We start from the raw sequence: 17,626 nt of genomic DNA on the forward strand, positions 1-17,626 counted from the left end.
TCCCTGCACATTCCAGTGGCTTTTCCCTTCTGTCCAGAGTTGTAGAGTATAGCTGTGCCCGGGGGAGGGGGTTGCCATTTTGCCACGTGCGAGAGGCAGGTGAGCTCCAGGATGGCAGCGGGATGGGGAACCTGATTGCCCTGCTCACAGAGGGAGCACAGCTTCCAGGCAGGAAGTGGAACCTGGCTGCCTGTGGCAAAGGCCCATGTGCTCTAATCTGGCAGAAGGGTTGCAAGGAGAGGCTTCTAATCACCCCTTCCTCCCGCACAAGGGGTTCTGGATCTTAGTCCCGCAGAAGGACATGAGAGGCTGCCAGGTGGCATGGTCGGGAGACCGCACCAGCCATCCTGGGGTTAAAAGCTGCGGCATCCTAATATTGGGGTATGCACAGGAAATGCAAGTTGGTTCATTGTGCAGGATACAGCTTGCTTCCTGGGAAGGGGTACTGGAAAACAGCAGTCCCTAAATTGTAAGAGAGATGGGTAAAAAATTCCTGGAGTGAGTTTTATTTTCCTGTGGGCAAATAGGGTTTCATAGAAATGAACTTTCACATTATTGTGTGATTTGATGAAATTTTGAAAGGTTTTTTTGGGGGGAAAGCCTCAGTTTTCTGGCCAGCTATAACTGTAAATGCATGCATTTAGGTGGGCTGTATAGTTATATCCTAGTAGGTAGAAGCTGGTTCTGTTACATGTAGTGTAATGTGTGATGCGCTATGTGTGATGGAGACGAGAATGTGAGCTATTGTTTCCGTGCGCTGTGCTATGGTGAACCGTGGTCTGTGCACAGGGCTGGCTGGAGGCACAAGCACCTCTTGCTGCCACATGGAGCTGCTCTTTTTCTCTGATCAAGAGTCAGCTGCCAGCTACCACAGCACCTTTGGACTTCCACGTTCCCATTCGCGCCGCGCCCGTGCTCTCAGGGCTGCCTGGGATTGAAGCTGGCGATGTTCTGAACAAACGCAGCTGTTTGCATTGCTTCACACAGACACAGCAGGTTCTGGGCTTTGGAGTGACGACCCAGGATCTTTAAATAGGTGGAGATCACTGAGGGGAGAGTTTCTAGTCATTCTTTATACAGGTTGAACCTCTCTAATCAGGAACTCGCTCGTCTGGCAACATCCATAATCTGGAATGAATTTAGGTAGCCAGATGACCACTTATCTTGGGTGTGTCCAAGTTTCCAACGGTCCCACAAAGTTTGTTTACAGCCCCCTAGTCCTGGTTCTGTGTTCTGTGCTGCTGTTCAGCTGTAATTTACCCCTAAATGTCTTCTGAGAGCCCAGTAAGTAGTGGCAGTGTTGGCAATATGCTAGACAGTATTGACCTCTCGTGGTCTGGCAGATTCTCTTGTCCAGCACCGGTCAGGCCCTGAGAGTGCTGGTCAAGAGAGGTTCAACCTGTACTCTCCCCTAGCTCTGCTGGCTGTTCTAGGCCCGCTGCAGTGATCATTGGATGGAGTCCCTGCCCTGTGCTTTGTGGGGATCAGACTAGGTTGTCATAATGGTCCCTGCTGGTCCTAACCTGTGACTGAGGAAGATTAAATACGGGGGCATGAGGGAAGGGAGAGGGAATGATTGGTGGATAAGTGAAAGATGAGAGCAGGCCCGTGTGTGGCGGGAGGGGAGGGGACTGAGCCCAGGAGCTATGGGATGAGATGAAGAAATGGACTCTCAGGGTGAATGGGAAGAAAAGCTTCGGGCCAGGAGGTGTGGCTGTAAGAGTGAGAGAAGCTCTGCTCTCTGGGAGAGGTACAGCAGGCAGGGCAGTGCAGTGATGCCTATGGAGGCAGGATCCCGCCTGGCTGGGCGGGGTGCAGCTGCTTGGGGACAGTTCCTGCACAGTCAGGGGAGCTGTACCAATCTGCCCACCTTTTCTTACAGTACGTGGGAAGCCTGGAGGTGCCGCGGCCGAACAGCCGGGTGGAGATTGTGACCGCGATGCGGCGGATCAGGGTAAGTGATGCACAGCTCCACGCTCCCTTGTGTGTGCCCTACGGCTCGAGGGCTCAGCTAAGCACTGACGTTGTTTCTCATAAGCTGGCTTCTGCGACCTTCTTTCTGAGCCTCCTGCCTCTCTCTATGTGGACTGTCTGTTGGAAGAGTCCCAGAAAACAAGTGTCCCTTTTCGCTTGGTGGGGCAGCAGCTGGTGTGAAGGTACCCACTACCTGCCAGGTACCAGCAAGTCGGCTTGGCTGTGATGGGGCATGAGCAGCTGGTGTGAAGGTACCCACTACCTGCCAGGTACCAGCAAGTCGGCTTGGCTGTGATGGGGCGTGAGCAGCTGGGATTCTGGGGTGCAGGGGTGAGCAGATGGAGCACATGGCTTTCCCAGCCTGTCTGGGCTCCTGAAGCACAGTCAGCTGCACACGCAGCAGGGCGTGTGTTATGCAGAAGAGTCCCCATAAAGTGTAGGGGCGGTTATGCATGTCTTGGAGGGAGGCCCTGGCAGCGCTGGGGGCGGAATGGCAGAGGCCCTGCTCTTCTGCCACTGGTGATGCCTTCAGCTCCCACATCACAGTTCTGCTGGCCACACTTCTACTTTTCCCCGCCACAAGTAACACCCACCCTGGGTAGCAATTGTGGAAGGAGGTCCCAGAGAGCAAATGCTAATCTGGGTTTTCTCAGCGTGTTTATTTTGTGGCCATGGCAGCACCTTATGTGCAGCCATTTCCCCTGTACGCTCAGTTGGCTCCCCGTGCTCTGCAAGGCTCTCACTTGAAAGGCAACTTTGAAGTCCAGGAAAACCACAATAGTTAGCATGAGGGCTCCATGGGTCAGCACAGTGCCTGAGACTGCTTGCAACTCACAGCATGTCAAGGTGACAGCATCCCTTTGGAACAGGCCAAGTGGTGATGCACTGTTCAGTGAAGCATGAGGACGTGCTTTGCCAAAGACTCTTGTCAGTGAGCAGAGACGCTAAGCAAATTACAGAGCAGTCTGGGATCCCCATGGCAAAGACTCGTGTGGGCAGGTTCTGCAGCGTGCAGACTGCAGAGGAGACGGCAGCTGTTCTGGTGAGAAGGGATACGGCGTCTGGGCTCAACACCTGGGAGGTTCTGAATGTGGCACCACGTTGACAGGCCTGCTTCAGAATGGGGCCAGCGAGCTGCTTCTCGGGACTGGGAGCAAGTGACACAGCCCTCAGAGACTCCTGGGACAGTGCCTCTAAAGGGAGCTTGAATGCCTGTGGTTACAGGTGTCCAAGACCAGGGCTCTGGAGCCAGCTGCTAGGCTTGGTTGGAAAGAGAGCTAGTGGACATAGGTGCCTAGTGTTCAACGTTCCGCATATGGTGGAAAAAGATGAGCAGGAATACATTTTGTGCACGCCGCCGGGGAGTGATGAAGCTAGTCGAGCGCGTGCTGCTCACCCGCTGGGCAGCGCTGGACTCTCCTGAGCAGCTGCACCAGCACTGCATGTGGCTAGTGTGTGGGGAGGATGAGGCAAGTAGGACTAATGAGGAGCAAAGGGAAACCCCCCCCCCCCACCTCAAGACAGGGAGCTGGACCAGCTGCTATGCAGCCTCCTCAGGGAAATGCTGAAATGCCATTGCTGGCCCAAAGCCCTGGCAGCCTGTAGAGAACTACCCGGGGTGAGCTGCCTGGGCTCAGTTGGCCACCAGGCCTGCGTTCCCAGGGTCCCTTTGCAAGGTGCAGTGATGGCTCGTGCAGGCTCTGCTGCTGTGCATGGCGCTGCCACTGTCATTTTGACTTTGATTTTGCCTTGAGAGAAGGGATTTGCCCTTTTTATATGTGGGATGCAGCCTGTGACAGCACTCGCCACGGGCTGGATTTTCTAGGAATTGACTAGTGGGTTTGCTGGATGACTAATTCCATTAAGCTAGTGCTGCAGTGAGAGTGATGGAAAATAAAACAAGCCAAGTCCCACGGGGCTGTACTTGTCCCAGAGCAAGCCTTAGGAGCGAGGGCTAAGGTGCCACTTGAACCCAGGCATGTCAGCCTGGGGTGGTACAGTTAGAGCCCTGAACCAGCCTTCTGCAAACGTGGCCCTGGTTTCCTGGACAGTCATGGGGGCAGGGCTTGGAGGCAGTGGCCTCTCCCCCAACCCTCCACAATCCCCTCACCTCTGGAGGAACAAACCCTGGAGGAACAGGCATCCAGTGAATTTCCTGCTGTCCTGACAGAGGACCGCAGGCTCCAGCCACTGGGCTTTGGGCTCTGTCCTCTTGATGGCAGGCTCTGCCCCTAGCCACAGGGCTTTGGGCTCCAGCTTCGAACTCGCTACACTCCAACGTTGCCCCAGGCTCCACTGCCTGAGTCCCTTCCTATCCAGGACTAACTTTTTCCCAAGCTTGCTGGGACTCTGTAACTGGGCAGAGAAAAGTGATACAGGTTAAACCTCTCTAATCCAGAAACATCTGTGGTCCAGCATGATTTTAGTTAGCCGGGGGGTCCATTTATCATGGGTGTGGCCAACTTTCTCATCGTCCCATGAAGTCTTCCAGCCACCAGTCCTGACTGTGTTTTGTGCAGTTACTTAGCTCGAATTTACCCCAGATATCTTCGGAGAGCCCGGTAAGCAGTGGGAGGGTTGGTAAATGCTGCTAGAAAATATTGATCTCCTGTGGTTTGGCAAATTCTTTGGTTCAGCACCAGTCAGGTCCCAGATTGGAGAGGTTCAGCCTGTACATGTGTGCGCGATGTCACTTTCTACCGCAGCTTAGTGGCTAGCTGGGAGGCTATTGGGTTGATGGACTTCAGCTCTCAGGCATGTCTTCTGAGAGTGTCTTTCCTTTGAGGATGAGGCTTGCCAGATCAAACATAAGAACATAAGAACATAAGAATGGCCATACTGGGTCAGACCAAAGGTCCATCCAGCCCAGCATCCCATCTGCCGACGGCCAATGCCAGGTGCCCCAGAGAAGGAGAACAGAAGACAATGATCAAGTGATTTATCTCCTGCTATCCATCTCCTGCCCTTGTTATGAAGGCTAGGGCACCATACTTTATCCCTGGCTAATAGCCATTTATGGACCTAACCTGTAAAAATTTATCAAGCTCTATTTTAAACCCTAATAGAGTCCTGGCCTTCACAGCCTCCTCGGGCAAGGAGTTCCACAGGTTGACTGTGCGCTGTGTGAAGAAAAATTTCCTTTTATTAGTTTTGAACCTACTACCCATCAATTTCATTTGGTGTCCCCTAGTTCTTGTATTATGGGAAAAGGTAAATAATTTTTCTATATTCACTTTCTCCACACCATTCATGATTTTATATACCTCTATCATATCGCCCCTCAATCGCCTCTTTTCCAAACTGAAAAGTCCCAGTCTCTCTAGCCTCTCCCCATATGGGACCCTTTCCAAGCCCCTAATCATCTTAGTCGCCCTTTTCTGAACCTTTTCTAATGCCAATATATCTTTTTTGAGGTGAGGAGACCACATCTGCATGCAGTACTCAAGATGTGGGCGTACCATAGTTTTATATAGGGGAAGTATGATATCTTTTGTCTTATTATCGATCCCTTTTTTAATAATTCCTAACATCCTATTTGCCTTACTAACTGCCGCTGCACACTGCGTGGATGTCTTCAGAGAACTATCCACTATAACTCCAAGATCCCTTTCCTGATCTGTCATAGCTAAATTTGACCCCATCATGTAGTACGTGTAATTTGGGTTATTTTTTCCAACATGCATTACCTTACACTTACCCACATTAAATTTCATTTGCCATCAGATGTAGAGTCCTGGCTTTGTGAGGCATGTTCACCCATAGGACTTTCTTTTTACCATTTCCTGGTGTGAGTTCCTCCCTGAGCCTGGGATTGTCGTGCTGGGCACAGGTGGGGTCAGGTAATCAACAGTTCAGGTAACATGGCATCAAGGGCTCCTCTACACTCCAAATGGGGCCCTGCAGAGGCTTAAAGCCTGTTTACAGGCAAGGTGCTTTTACCTTAAAACTTCCCAGGGTCACAAATTCGCTGGCCCTGGGGGTAGTTTGCTGCCACCACTGAGTGGGGGGGGGGAGAAAAAAAAAACACCCCAAGAGGACACACTTGGATGTCTTCCTGTGGGGGTGCCCTAAACTCGTAAGCCTCCCTTCAGGAGAGAGGTTGGACACACAAACCTGTAATTCAGTAGCTGACTGTGTGGTCCGAGGCACAGACTCTTCTTAGGATCAGATGGTTTGCTTACAACAGTGATTTATTCACACAACAAGAGAGAAATAAGTCATGGGGTTGCACACAGAGAAAAATGTTTCTCTGGGATTCAGCTTAAAAGATACAGGGGGAAAATCTCAAGTCGAACAACAACACAAAGGAGAAAAAAAAGAGCAGCCAAAAACAAAACAAAAGGTAACAAACCAACAGTCTGTCCACATGTAAAATAACCTGAAACTGAAATGCATCTAGCTCTACATTTCCCTGGAACTTACACCTCTGTGGTTGATTTTGCGATGGTCAGAATGTTTTTGGTTTTATTCCAATTGCCTGGGAGCCATCTCCCCTCTGGGTCTTTCTCCCTGTCGCAGAGACGAAATCCCTGGGAACAGAATTTTTTACTTCACTCCCAAATATCTGTTAGTCTGTAAGGTGCCACAGGACTTCTTGTTGTTCACTCCCATTGGCTCACCTGGGATTCAGGTTACCTCAGAAAGATTAACCCCTTCCCTGCACTCATTTGTGACACATGATGTCAGAGAAAATTCATCCAATCATGACCCTTCCTCTCCGGATCACTTGCATGCAGCATTTTGATTGGCTGCAGCGTCTGAGCTGCAGGAGGTGACTGGGAGTGCTCAGAAGTCCTCCCTGACAGACCAGGTGGCCCACCTGGCCGGAGTGGCCCCCCGCTGGTGTGGGTACCAGTGCCAGGAAGATTTCTCATGGCACCGCTGCCTCCACTTCACTGTCGTGAGGTGCGCTGTGCGGGAGTTGGGCAGGAGCACAGGGGGACGCCCTGGGAGGGCAGGGCGGGGGCTCCTCAGCCCCTTCTTCCAGAGAGCACTGCGCTCACTGGCACCGCTGCTAATTGGCAGCCCGTCAGCCGCGCACTGCACTGTGGTGCGAAGCGGTGCTGACCTGGCCGGCGGCTCCAGCTGCGCTGTCTTGTCCCAAGGTGCAGGCAGCCGGCTGGTAAAAGGTTAGACTGCGCGCGTTCTTCCTGGCCTGTCTGCTCCCAGCGTGGGCAGAGTGACTGTGCCCAGCGTGGGAAGCGCGTGTAACTTGGTGACTGTGGAGGAATGAGGAACTAGGCAGATGCTGTGGCTACGTAAGTGGAATGTGCCAGAAGGCCCAGCTTATCTGAGACCTTGCTGTTCTCTGGGGAGCCTCTCTCCCTGCAGTGCCTGGGAAGCAGTATGATTCCTTCTGCAGTCTGTCCCCCAGGCTTCCACTCCCTCTCCTGGGCTCAGCCCTGTGCGTCGCTGCCCACCCCAGTGAGAAACCCCCCTCCTGCAGCAGCGATCTCCCCTGTGCATGCCCCGCAGGGGCCAGAGAGGGCAGCATCGGCTAACCCCAGCTGAGGGGGGCAGAGTTCACTGAGAGGCGCCCAGCCTGTGGGCACCACTCCCCACTAGGGTCCAGGTGCTGATCAGCCCTGCAGTTTGCACCCGTCCCTCGTGGCCATGGCAGCAGTGCCTTATTCTGTCTGCCCAGGCTGCAGCCTCTGTTTCCCTTCCAGCTCAGTGGGGAATTCCTTTCTGTGCCTGGTGCCCCGACATCTCTGGGTTTCACAGCTGCTCTCTGGAAGCGCCTCTCAGGCTGCCCTCCCACTTTGTGCCTGACCTCGCCTGGGCTGGCAGCTCCTGGGGTCAGGCTGCCCTCCCACAGGCTATATGGAGGCCAGCAAGGGAGCTGAGCCTGGGCCAGAATGTGTCGCCATTGTTGTGCTTATAAGAGGCACTCTGGCCCTTTTTCGGGGGAAAGGGCAGCGCGCCACGTTTATCAAGAACACAGCAGAGAAGCAGTTGGCATATGCCTTATAAAGAGACACTCACTGACACTCTCACACACGTGCTGCAGGAGGTGCGTAGTTACCCGTCCAGGGTGGCTCGAGTCAGTCTTACTGGCCAGGCAAGGCCGAGTGAGTGCAGAGTCAGGCTTCCTCTGAGACTCCTCCCAGGCTTGGCCTGCAGGACTGAGCCCTGAGTCGTGTGGCGAGAGCATCCTTTCTTGCTCGTGTGAGATCCCGTTTGACCTGTGGGATTTGCTGTGTTGTGCTGCGAGCATCCGCCCTCAGGAGTTGTCCATCGGTGTTTGGTGGTTGTCAGGCTGCCCATCCCTGTCTCTCACTCCTGGGGGGGTCTCTGCCTGTCTGATTCTGTTCAGCCCCAAGACCCAATGTACGTATTTTCAGTGTCCACTACTTCTTGATCCCCTGGGCACGTGCACTGGCTTCACTCACACCTCGCCACTCGCACCAAACCGCTCAGTGGCGTTTCAGACAAGATCAGTAATTACCAGAGGGCACAACTTGGTTTGTGATGCAGACGAGGGATACAGCGTCACTTGTGATGCTGCCCGGGAGCAAGGCCTTACAACAAGCGTTCTCCAATCATGAGAGACAGAGAAGCAGGAGCTGCTGACCTTACAAGCATTGTGCAGGGACACGTATGCGTCACACGGACGTACATTTTTGCTGCGTTGTGGGGGAGGGAGAAAAGGTGGTGGGGAGGCCGGAGTGTGTCTCGGGCCCATTGGCTGCTGGGCTGTGGGGCTGCTGGGCTGTTATTACCAGCTGGCTACGGGCTCTCCCGGGGGCTGAGGCTCCTTTGGCTGTGCGCTGTGTGCGGACCACGCTAGGGCAGGGGGTGGGAATGGGCCGCGGTGCCCCCTGTGCTTGTTATGCGTGCCGGCAGCTCTTGGCTCGGTGCAGGGCTGTGCCCTGGTAGTCATGTCCTGGGGAGCTCTCACCTCTCCAGTCAAACTTACCGAGGCCCCAGAGGCCCAGGCGCTCGGTCCTGAGCGTTCCCTTTGGCCGGCTGCGGCGCTGGAGCTGTTGAAATGGAAGCAGGCTTCAGGCCTGCAGCCGCGGCCAAGTTGTGAAGTCTGGGGGTGAGGGCGGTGCACTGACCGCAGGGGTCGATGCCGTAGCCGGCAGCTCAGAACGCAGCAGCAGCAGCCCCAGCCCAGCCTGACCTTGTCACTGGCGTGGGGCACAAGGGACAGCCCTGCAGGAGCAGCAGCTGGGCTGGTCTCTTCACGCAGCGCAGGAGTTGGCTGCCTGCTGGGGGCATGGCCGGAGGCACAGGCCTGCGGCAGTGGGGAGGGGTGTGGGAGTGGGGCAGCGCCCCTGGGTGAGAGGAGCAGGGCCTGGAAAGCAGCCCAGTCACTGTGCAATTAGCTCTGTGTGGAGGACGTGGCACCTTGCCTGGGCAGTCACAGGCGCGCACCTCCCTGACGGGCGTTTTGCACACCAAGGTGTGACGAGTGGGTGGGGATGGTGCCTGCCTTTGTGCGGAGGAGGGGCCGGCGCCTCTGATTGCGGGCCAGAGCCTGGACTGGAAATGCAGTTCGTTTTACTTGCTGACACGCTTGGCACTTCAGTGACTTCCTGCCCCTGGCTCTGCAAGGTACCGCTCCTTGCCTGCCACGCCCCACCCGGCAGGGCAGAGCCCCCTGTGCAGGGACAAGGGAGCCGCAGACTGAGGGGCTTGCCCAGTGCTAAGTGCCAAGCGAGCAGCCCTGCTCCTGTGGCTGTGAGCCTGCCCTGCCCTGCCCTGCACTTGTTCTTCAGCAGTCCCTGATTGCCCTTCACGTGTTTTCTGACTGCTGGTTTTACTCCGCTGTTTGGCTGTGGTAAAGTGGCCTGTTTAGAGCACCGGGCATAGGTGTTGTCACAATTCCTGCGCTCGCCATACAGCTGGCACTCTCCCGGCTCAGGTGTCCAGGCAGCGCTGGAGCTGGTGCTGGAGGGAACTGCATGGTTCTCCGGTCTGTCAGAGCTGGCCTTGCATCTCCTGCTGCTGGCCATGATTGGCTCAGCAGGTCTGACTTATGACCAGTCCCTGCAGTTCTGTTCCCCGGGCTTGGGACTGTGCTAATCGGGGACCAGCAGCCTTCCACAAGCACAGCTTTATTGGACAAAAGCACGTTTAAAAAAGAGACTCTGTAAACAGTAACACCCCCCTCCCCCCGGCCATGTCAGACCAGTGAAACCATCTCCCTGACTTCTCTGGTATCCTCTGTGCTGCCCCGGGGATACTCAGCCCCTGTTCGCAGGAGCCAGGCTACTGTTTAACCCAGTGCCTCTCCAGACTACTGGACCCTTGCAGGAGTCTGATTTGTCTTGTGTACCTGTAAATTCCACCTCGCTTAAAACTGCTTGCATTCAAAATCAGACCTAAAAATGTGTGGCTGTACACCGTTACGGACAAATTGCTTACTGTCTTATATTTGCCCTATGATTATAACAATTATAATTATAATCGGTTGAAATATAAATATTGTACTTGCATTTCATTGTCTAGTACATCAAGCAGTATAAACAAGCCATTGTGTGTAGGCTTAGTTCGTACAAACTTCGCTAGTGCTTTTTATGTCGCCTGTGGTAAAACTAGGCAAATATCTGGATGAGTTGATGTATCCGCTTGAAAAGCTTTGTGTCCCCCCCAGAGGTGGCATGTGTACCACTGGTTTAACCCTGTGCAGCCCTTTGACCTTGCTGTGATGGGTTGGACCCCAGGGATGTCGCCTGATGTGCACCCCTCCCGCATACACTGTCATCCCCCCGCTGCCTGAGCAAGTACGACAGGCGGATTGTGAACAGCCTGCAAGGTAACATCTGCCCCCGGCTGGGAGAGTAGTAAGCAGGCTGGAAAGGGCAGTGAGGGCCTGTGAGAAATGAGCCAGCCCTGCTGAGCTTTGGGACACCACTCAGCGTCTCCCCTAGGAAATGCCTCTGCCAGCCAAGGCCCAGCTTGTTGGGAGGAGCTGTCAGGCTGCCACCGTGCTGCCCTGGATGCAGCAGGTTGCTGCAGGCCTCTGCGGCAGGGCCGCCTGAGCGAGTCATATGTCCAAGCCTGCCTGGAGGAAGCGCTACATTTGCCAGCAAGCGTTGTTCAGGGCAGGTGCTTCCTGCCCACGCTGGTTCAGAGAAGCAGCATCCGGAATCCCAGTTCCTCCCACAGTTATCTCGGATGTTGCCTGTCCCCAGGTTCCTGCCTTGTCAGAAATCACTTGTTCTCCATGCTGACCGGGAAGAGAATTCGGCTCCAACCACTGACCCTGCTGTAGCCTGCCGTCTATGACCATAACTAAGATTTTGTCATGAATACTTCTAGTAAAAGTCATGAACAGGTCATGGGGCAGTACAGAAAATAACACAGTAGCCTGCAGCCTGTCCTCGACTTTTATGAAAAATATTCATGACGAAGGGGGGAGCCCCCATGGAGTTGGGGGCCCCACCACATATAGCTAAGAAACACTGGGCACAGAGTATTCCTGGAGACACATTCCAGAAGAGTGGCACGAAAACGTTCTGGTCTCCAGGGTGGTACAAAGCCGTTTCCCCAAGATAACAAGAACTATTAGCCCCAGCGTGTTTCTGCAATATCAGACCCAGTCTTGCCCCATTCAGTGAGTTTGCAGCACTTGAGGTTTGCTATCTTTGCTTTAGATCATCAGTCTCAAAGCTTGCCCACTGCCTGAGCTCAAGCCTCTGATCTGCCTCAGCGTGTAGCTAAGGCTCTTCCTACTGCATTGTCCTAGTCCCATTGTCTGCATCAAAAGTCCCTCCCTTGGCGTTCAGGCTTCTTTTGCCATGAAGCTGGAGGAAAAAAAGCTGTTGCTCACCCCTGCAGCATGTATCTCATGGCTTCTGTGACTGGCTGCATCTTTACTTTTGCTTTACCTGTGGCTTTTGCTTGGAGGAAGAAAAAAGTTGCAGGGAAGCATCATTCAGGGCTGGTGGAAAATGTGGGTTGGACAGCCCTAGGGTCTTGGAGCCCTCTGCCTGCACGCCTCCTACTCTCACAGCCCTGATGCTCTGGAGGGATTCCCTGCAGTGCAGGAGAGTGGAACTAAACCTCATCTACCTGCTGTAACTGAAAAGGGGATTTCAATCCAATGGAGCACAGCTGCCTCAGTAACTGCCGGGTCACTCTCTTTTATCTCAGGCCTATTGCAACTGCTTACCAGGAGCTAGAATCCAAGATGTGACAGTCGCTTCCAAAATTCATCAAACCCTTTCCCACTCCTCCACGTCGGCGCTAATGACACAGCCAAGAACGACCTTGATCAGATCACTGTGGATCATGTAGCTCTGGGAAGAAGGATCAAGGAATATGGAGCACAAGTGGTGGTCTCGTTCAGCCTCCCTGTTGAAGGAAGGGGGCCAGGTAGAGATTGTCAGATTGTGGAAGTAAATGCTTGGTCGAGCAGGTGGTGTCGGAGAGAGGGCTTTGTTTTCTTCAGCCATAGGATTCCGTTGCCGGAACAAGGATTGCTAGGAAGAGATGGGATCCACCTAACGAAGAGAGGAAAGAGCATCTTTGTGGGTAGGCTTGCAAACCTAGTGAGGAGGGCTTTAAACTAAGTTCATCCAGAGATAACGACACAAGCCCTGAGATAAGTGGGGAAGGAGGAAGGAACAACAAAGGAGGATCCTGGTTCAAAAGGAAGAAGTAGGTCAATCGGATAACTATCTAAGGTGTTTGTACACAAACGCAAGAAGCCTGGGAAACAGGAAGAACTAGAGGCCCTGGCACAGTCAAAAATGCAGGAAGAGGTTGGAATAACGGAGAGTTGGTGGGATGAGTCGCACAACTGGAGCAGTGTCATGGATGGGTATAAACTGCTCAGGAAGGACAAGTAGGGGAGAAGAGGAGAAGTTGCATTGTGTGTGTGAGAGAGCAGTGTGATTGCTCAGAGCTCCAGTATTAGGGGAGAGAAAAGTCAGTTGAGTGTCTTTGGGTTAAGATGAGAGGTGGAAACAATAGAGGTGATGCTGTGGTTGGTGTCTGCTATAGACCCTCTAGAGCAGATGGATGAAGATTTCTTCAAATAATTAAGAGAAGCTTTCAAATCACAGGCCCTGGTTCTAATGGGAGACTTTAACCACCCAGCAGCACACAGACAGTCCAGGAAGTTTTTGGTGACTGTTGGGGATAACTTCCTGGTATAAGTGCTGAAGTAACCAACCAGGGGCTGTGCACAGCTTGACCTGCAGCTCGCAAACAGAGAAGAACTAGTAGGAGAAACAGAAGTGGGTGGCAACCTGGGCTGCAGTGACCATGAGATGGGGGATTTCAGGATCCTGACAAAAGGAAGAAGGGTGAGCAGTAACACACAGACCCTTGATTTCAGAAGAGCAGACTTTGACTCCCTGAGAGAACTGATGGGCAGGATCCCTGGGGAAATGCATATGAAGGGGAAGGAGTTCAGGGGAACTGGCAGTATTTTTAAAGAAGTCTTATTGAAGGCACAGGAACAAACCATCCTGCTGCGCAGTATGAAGAGCAAACATGGTAGGCTACCAGGTTGGCTTACCAGGGAAATGCTTGGTGAGCTCAAACTCGAAAGGGATGCATATAAGAAGGGGAAACTCGTACAGATGACTAAGGTGGAGCATAACTATAGGGCTGGAGAATCATCATCAGTAACCGTGGGCACAGTGCCCGTTGGTGTCTGATGCCTCTCTATTTCCTTCCATCTTACTCTATCCAGTGCAGAGTGACTTAGTTTCTGTAGACTAGCTCTGCACCAATCTGCTACATCATCTATCCATTCTCTGTGGGGTCTGCCTCTCCTATTCAAACCCTACATTATGCCGAATACCAGGGTCTTGATTTTTCGTTTGTCGTTCATTCTGCAAATATGTCCAAATAGTTGTAGCTTCCATGTTATAACCTTCTGCAGCAGGTTCTCTTTCAGCTGTATCTTCCTATATAATTCCTCGTTGGTGACCTTCTGTATCCATCCTATTCTCAGAATCTTTCTGTAACAACTCCTTTCAAACGCCAATATTCTTCTTTTTGAATCTTTTGTCATCAACCATGTCTCTCATCTGTACAACATGCTGCTGAACACACATGTTTTCAAGACGCTCCGCTTCATTCCTAAGCTAATTGCTTTGCTTTTCCAGATCTTATCCATCACCTTCAAACTCGCTCTTGCTTTCGCTGTTCTAGTCGCTATTTCCTTCTTACAGTCTAGATCATACGTTACATTGCTCCCCAGATATATGAACTTCTCTACATTTTCTAGTTCAATACCATCCACTGTGATCTTCCTTCCTATTTCCTTCTCTAAATACCATTAGTTTTGTTTATCTATGTTCATAATCAGTCCGTACCGCTTCTCTTCCTCATTTAATACCCGCACTATTTTCACTAGCTTCTCATCATCTTCCTCAATGATAACTATATCATCTGTGAACCTCAAGCTGGAGAATGCCAGGGAGTAGTCAGGAAAGTGACAGCAGAATTGGAACTGCAGCTGGCAAGGAATATGAAGGGTAATAAGAAGTATTTCTACAGGCATGTTAACACCACCAGCTCAGCGAGCTATAGGCCAAGGGCTGGGGGAGCCAGACAGGGTTTCAAAGCAAATTGGTCTTAGGAGCGGGAGGGAAAAGCTAATGAAAGAATCCATAAAATGTGAAAGTGGAGTCTGGTGACAAGGAGCCTTCTTCCCTTGTGGAGGACTGCTGCTACTAGCTCCAGGGAGAGAGGAGGGGCTGTTAGACCCCTGCTAACAGCTGTCTGAGTGCTGGGAGGGGCGTGAGGTCTAGTGGTTACAGCATGGGGGCAGATCTGTTTGGGCTCCATACAAGAACATCAGACTGGCCACCCTGGGGCAGACCAAAGGCCCAGCATCCTGTCTTCCTACAGTGGGCCAGTGCCAGGTGCTCCAGAAGAGGCAATCATCCTGATCATCCCATTGTCCATTCCCAGCTTCGGGCAAACAGGCTGGGAACACCAGCCCTGCCCAGCCTGGCTAATAGCCATTGACGGACCTTCTTTTTGGAACCCTGCTCTAGTCTGGGCCTTTTCACCATCCGCTGGGAAAGAGCGCCACAGGTTGACCAAAGAAATCATTTTTTTTGTTTGTTTTAAATCTGCTGCCAGCGCGTTTCATTGGGTGAGCTTTCCTGCCTGACAAAGAACAAGCAGTCCTGTCCAGATGAAGCACATGAGGGAGGGAGAGGGTCTTACCCACAAAAGCTCATGACTTCGTACATTTGTTAGTCTTTATGCTGCCACAGGACTGCTTGTTGTTGGAAGCGACAGACTAACAGGGCTGCCCTTGAAGACTCCTCCTTATTCCTTCATTAACAGAACACAAGAGAGAGTTTCCATGGGAGGGGCGATTAACCAGACTGGGACTTTTCGGCTTGGAAAGGAAATGACTAAAGGGTTGCAGGGGAATATGTTAGAGATCTAGAATATCGTGACTGGTGTGGAAAAATAGAATAAGGAAATGTTATTTACACCTAATCATTGGCGTTACTCTTTTCCACAGCCAATATATCTTTTTAGATGGGGTGACCAGATCTTCATGCCATGTTAAAGATGTTCGTGTACCAAGACTTCAGACAGAGGCATAGGATATTTTTGGTCCAAGCTATTCCTTTCCTAACAACCAATATTCTATTAGCTTTTTAGATTGCCACTGCATGTTGAGCAGATGTTTCCAAGGAACTAGCCACAGTGATTCCAAGATCCCTTCCTTGAGTGGTAACTGCTGTTTTCAACCCCATCATTTTTGTGTGCGTAGTTGGAATTCTATTTTTCCGTGTGCATTGCTTTGCATATATCAACACTGAATTCCATCTGCCTTTGCCCAGTCACCCAGTTTGGTGAGATCCCCTTGTGACTCTGCAGTCAGTTTTGGACTTAACTCCTTTGAGTAATTTTGTAGCAGCTGCAATTTTTGCCTCCTGGCTATTTACCCGTTTCCAGAACACTTTATGTGAAGTTTAACAGCAGTGCTCCAAATGCAGATCCCCCGAACACGCCACTCATTCTTACTCCTTTTTTCTCCTGTCTTTTAAGCGGCAAAACTTGCAGTGTTTTTGTCACCATCTAAGCGCCCTTCAATGACTTGAATGACCAGTGAACACTGTTTTTAATCCGTAGTCACCCGGCCTCCATCTGTTTAAAACAAGGCCTCTGTGCAAGCCGCTTGAACTCTGTTGTGATTAAGAGCTGCTGCTGGAGCTAAGGCATGCGCTTTATGCAGACCTTGTATTAAATCCAGGGGTTCAAACTTTGTGGGGGCAGTTGCTGACTCTCCTAGCCCCCCATAAATGGCTCCCTTAACCCCATGCCACAGGAAGTGTCACAGCTAGAGGCAAGAGTGACTTGTCACCCGCTGCATGCTTAGAGCCCTGACAGGGGTGGGCTGTGGAAGTAGCAGCCCCAGGAGGTTTCTCTGCACCGTTGGGTGTGTTCACAGGGCTGCTGAGGGTCAGAGGAGATGGTCGCCTCTAGCGGAAGAGCTCAACCTTGTCTGCCCAGATGGAGCATTGGCCCCTTCCTGAGTGGCACTGTCCTGCCCTCCCTGGAGGTGCTCGCAGTCTAACTGCCCCCCTGGAGATGCGGGCACTTTTCTATGGAGATCCCGTAATGCTGCCCATTGTATGGTGCTGGCTGGCTCCCATGTCTGCTTGAGGGGCTCAGCGTTGCCGGGGCTGCTGCTGCACCCCAGCCCTTTGGATTGCTTGAGTGGTTCTCTAGCTGGTGGAAATGTGAAGAAACAACAAGCCATGTTGTGGCACCTTCACGACTAACAAGTGTATTAGGCCACGAGCTTTCGTGGGCGAGACCCGCTGCCTCAGATGAAGCCTGGAGAGTTCACTCTCCTTAGCGTGTAGCTGTCTCTGTCCTCGTGCCAAGTAATCCATGCCAAGATTTATAACAAACGAGCAAATGCCTCCTGCCTCTGTCTGACGGGCCATCCCAGTTCAGTGGTTGCAGAGCCCAGATGTGTTCCTTTACATGGCTAGTGCAGGAGAGTAAGACAGTGTCCCTTTAAGCAGTCTGGCTATGTCGACACAATGCCCTAAGCTCAAAATAAGCTGCGCAGTTTGCACTGTGCAAATTATGTAGCTTACTTCAAGTAGATTTTGAAACATGCCAAAATAAAGCACTGTTTTGAGGCATCCCTGTGCTCGTCCTGCGATGAGGTGTACGGGGATGCCAGAATAGTGGGCCCATTACCTCAAAAACTGTTTTGAGACAATGGGCTTGTTGCTTAGACATGGGCGGCTATTTCCAGGGACTGCTGCCTCCCAGAATAGCGCCTGCTGGGTAGACAATAGCCTTTGAGAGCCCTCTAGTGGTATTCACTGGGATGTGTGTTTTAGCAGCCGCCAAAGCCCAGGGAGAGCTGTCGGGGGAGTTGTGGCAATCCAGATAGTGTGTATTGGGCTCCCGCTGAGACTTCTGCAGATTTAATTGGGTGAAGAGCAAAAGAGAGCACCATGTCCATCTTTATTTCCTTTCCAGAGATGCTTAATTTGTCTCCCCAAATAGTAGGCTGGCTGAGGGTTTTATTGGTGTCATGTGTACTTAACACGGTCTCAGGCTGAATCTCCTTTTCCAGCTGCAGTCTGTCCTGTTGACTCTTGTTTTTTAATTGTGAGGCTCTGTTAATAAAGTGATCTCCCATTATTAATTAATGTGTATCATTTATTTGTATTTCTAAAGTGTCAGTTGCCCA

At 52.0% G+C, this 17,626-nt stretch overlaps 1 protein-coding gene across 11 annotated transcripts in view; it reads left to right on the forward strand.

Moving 5' to 3' along the window:
• NOS1AP (nitric oxide synthase 1 adaptor protein) overlaps window positions 1–17,626 on the forward strand; it is a 61,974-nt gene that overhangs the window by 13,960 nt on the left and 30,388 nt on the right. For 7 of the 11 annotated variants that reach the window (XM_075002858.1, XM_075002859.1, XM_075002869.1 and 4 more), the window contains exon 2: window positions 1,883–1,954. In XM_075002858.1, coding sequence (XP_074858959.1) covers window positions 1,883–1,954 — 72 coding nt within the window. Of the gene's footprint in view, window positions 1–1,882; window positions 1,955–2,038; window positions 2,244–17,626 lie in introns of those variants that run through there. The other 4 variants (XM_075002868.1, XM_075002866.1, XM_075002861.1 and 1 more) reach the window with 4 other exon arrangements.

The sequence above is a fragment of the Carettochelys insculpta genome, chromosome 9, assembly GCF_033958435.1.
Source record: "Carettochelys insculpta isolate YL-2023 chromosome 9, ASM3395843v1, whole genome shotgun sequence".
Classification (NCBI taxonomy): Eukaryota; Metazoa; Chordata; order Testudines; family Carettochelyidae; genus Carettochelys; species Carettochelys insculpta.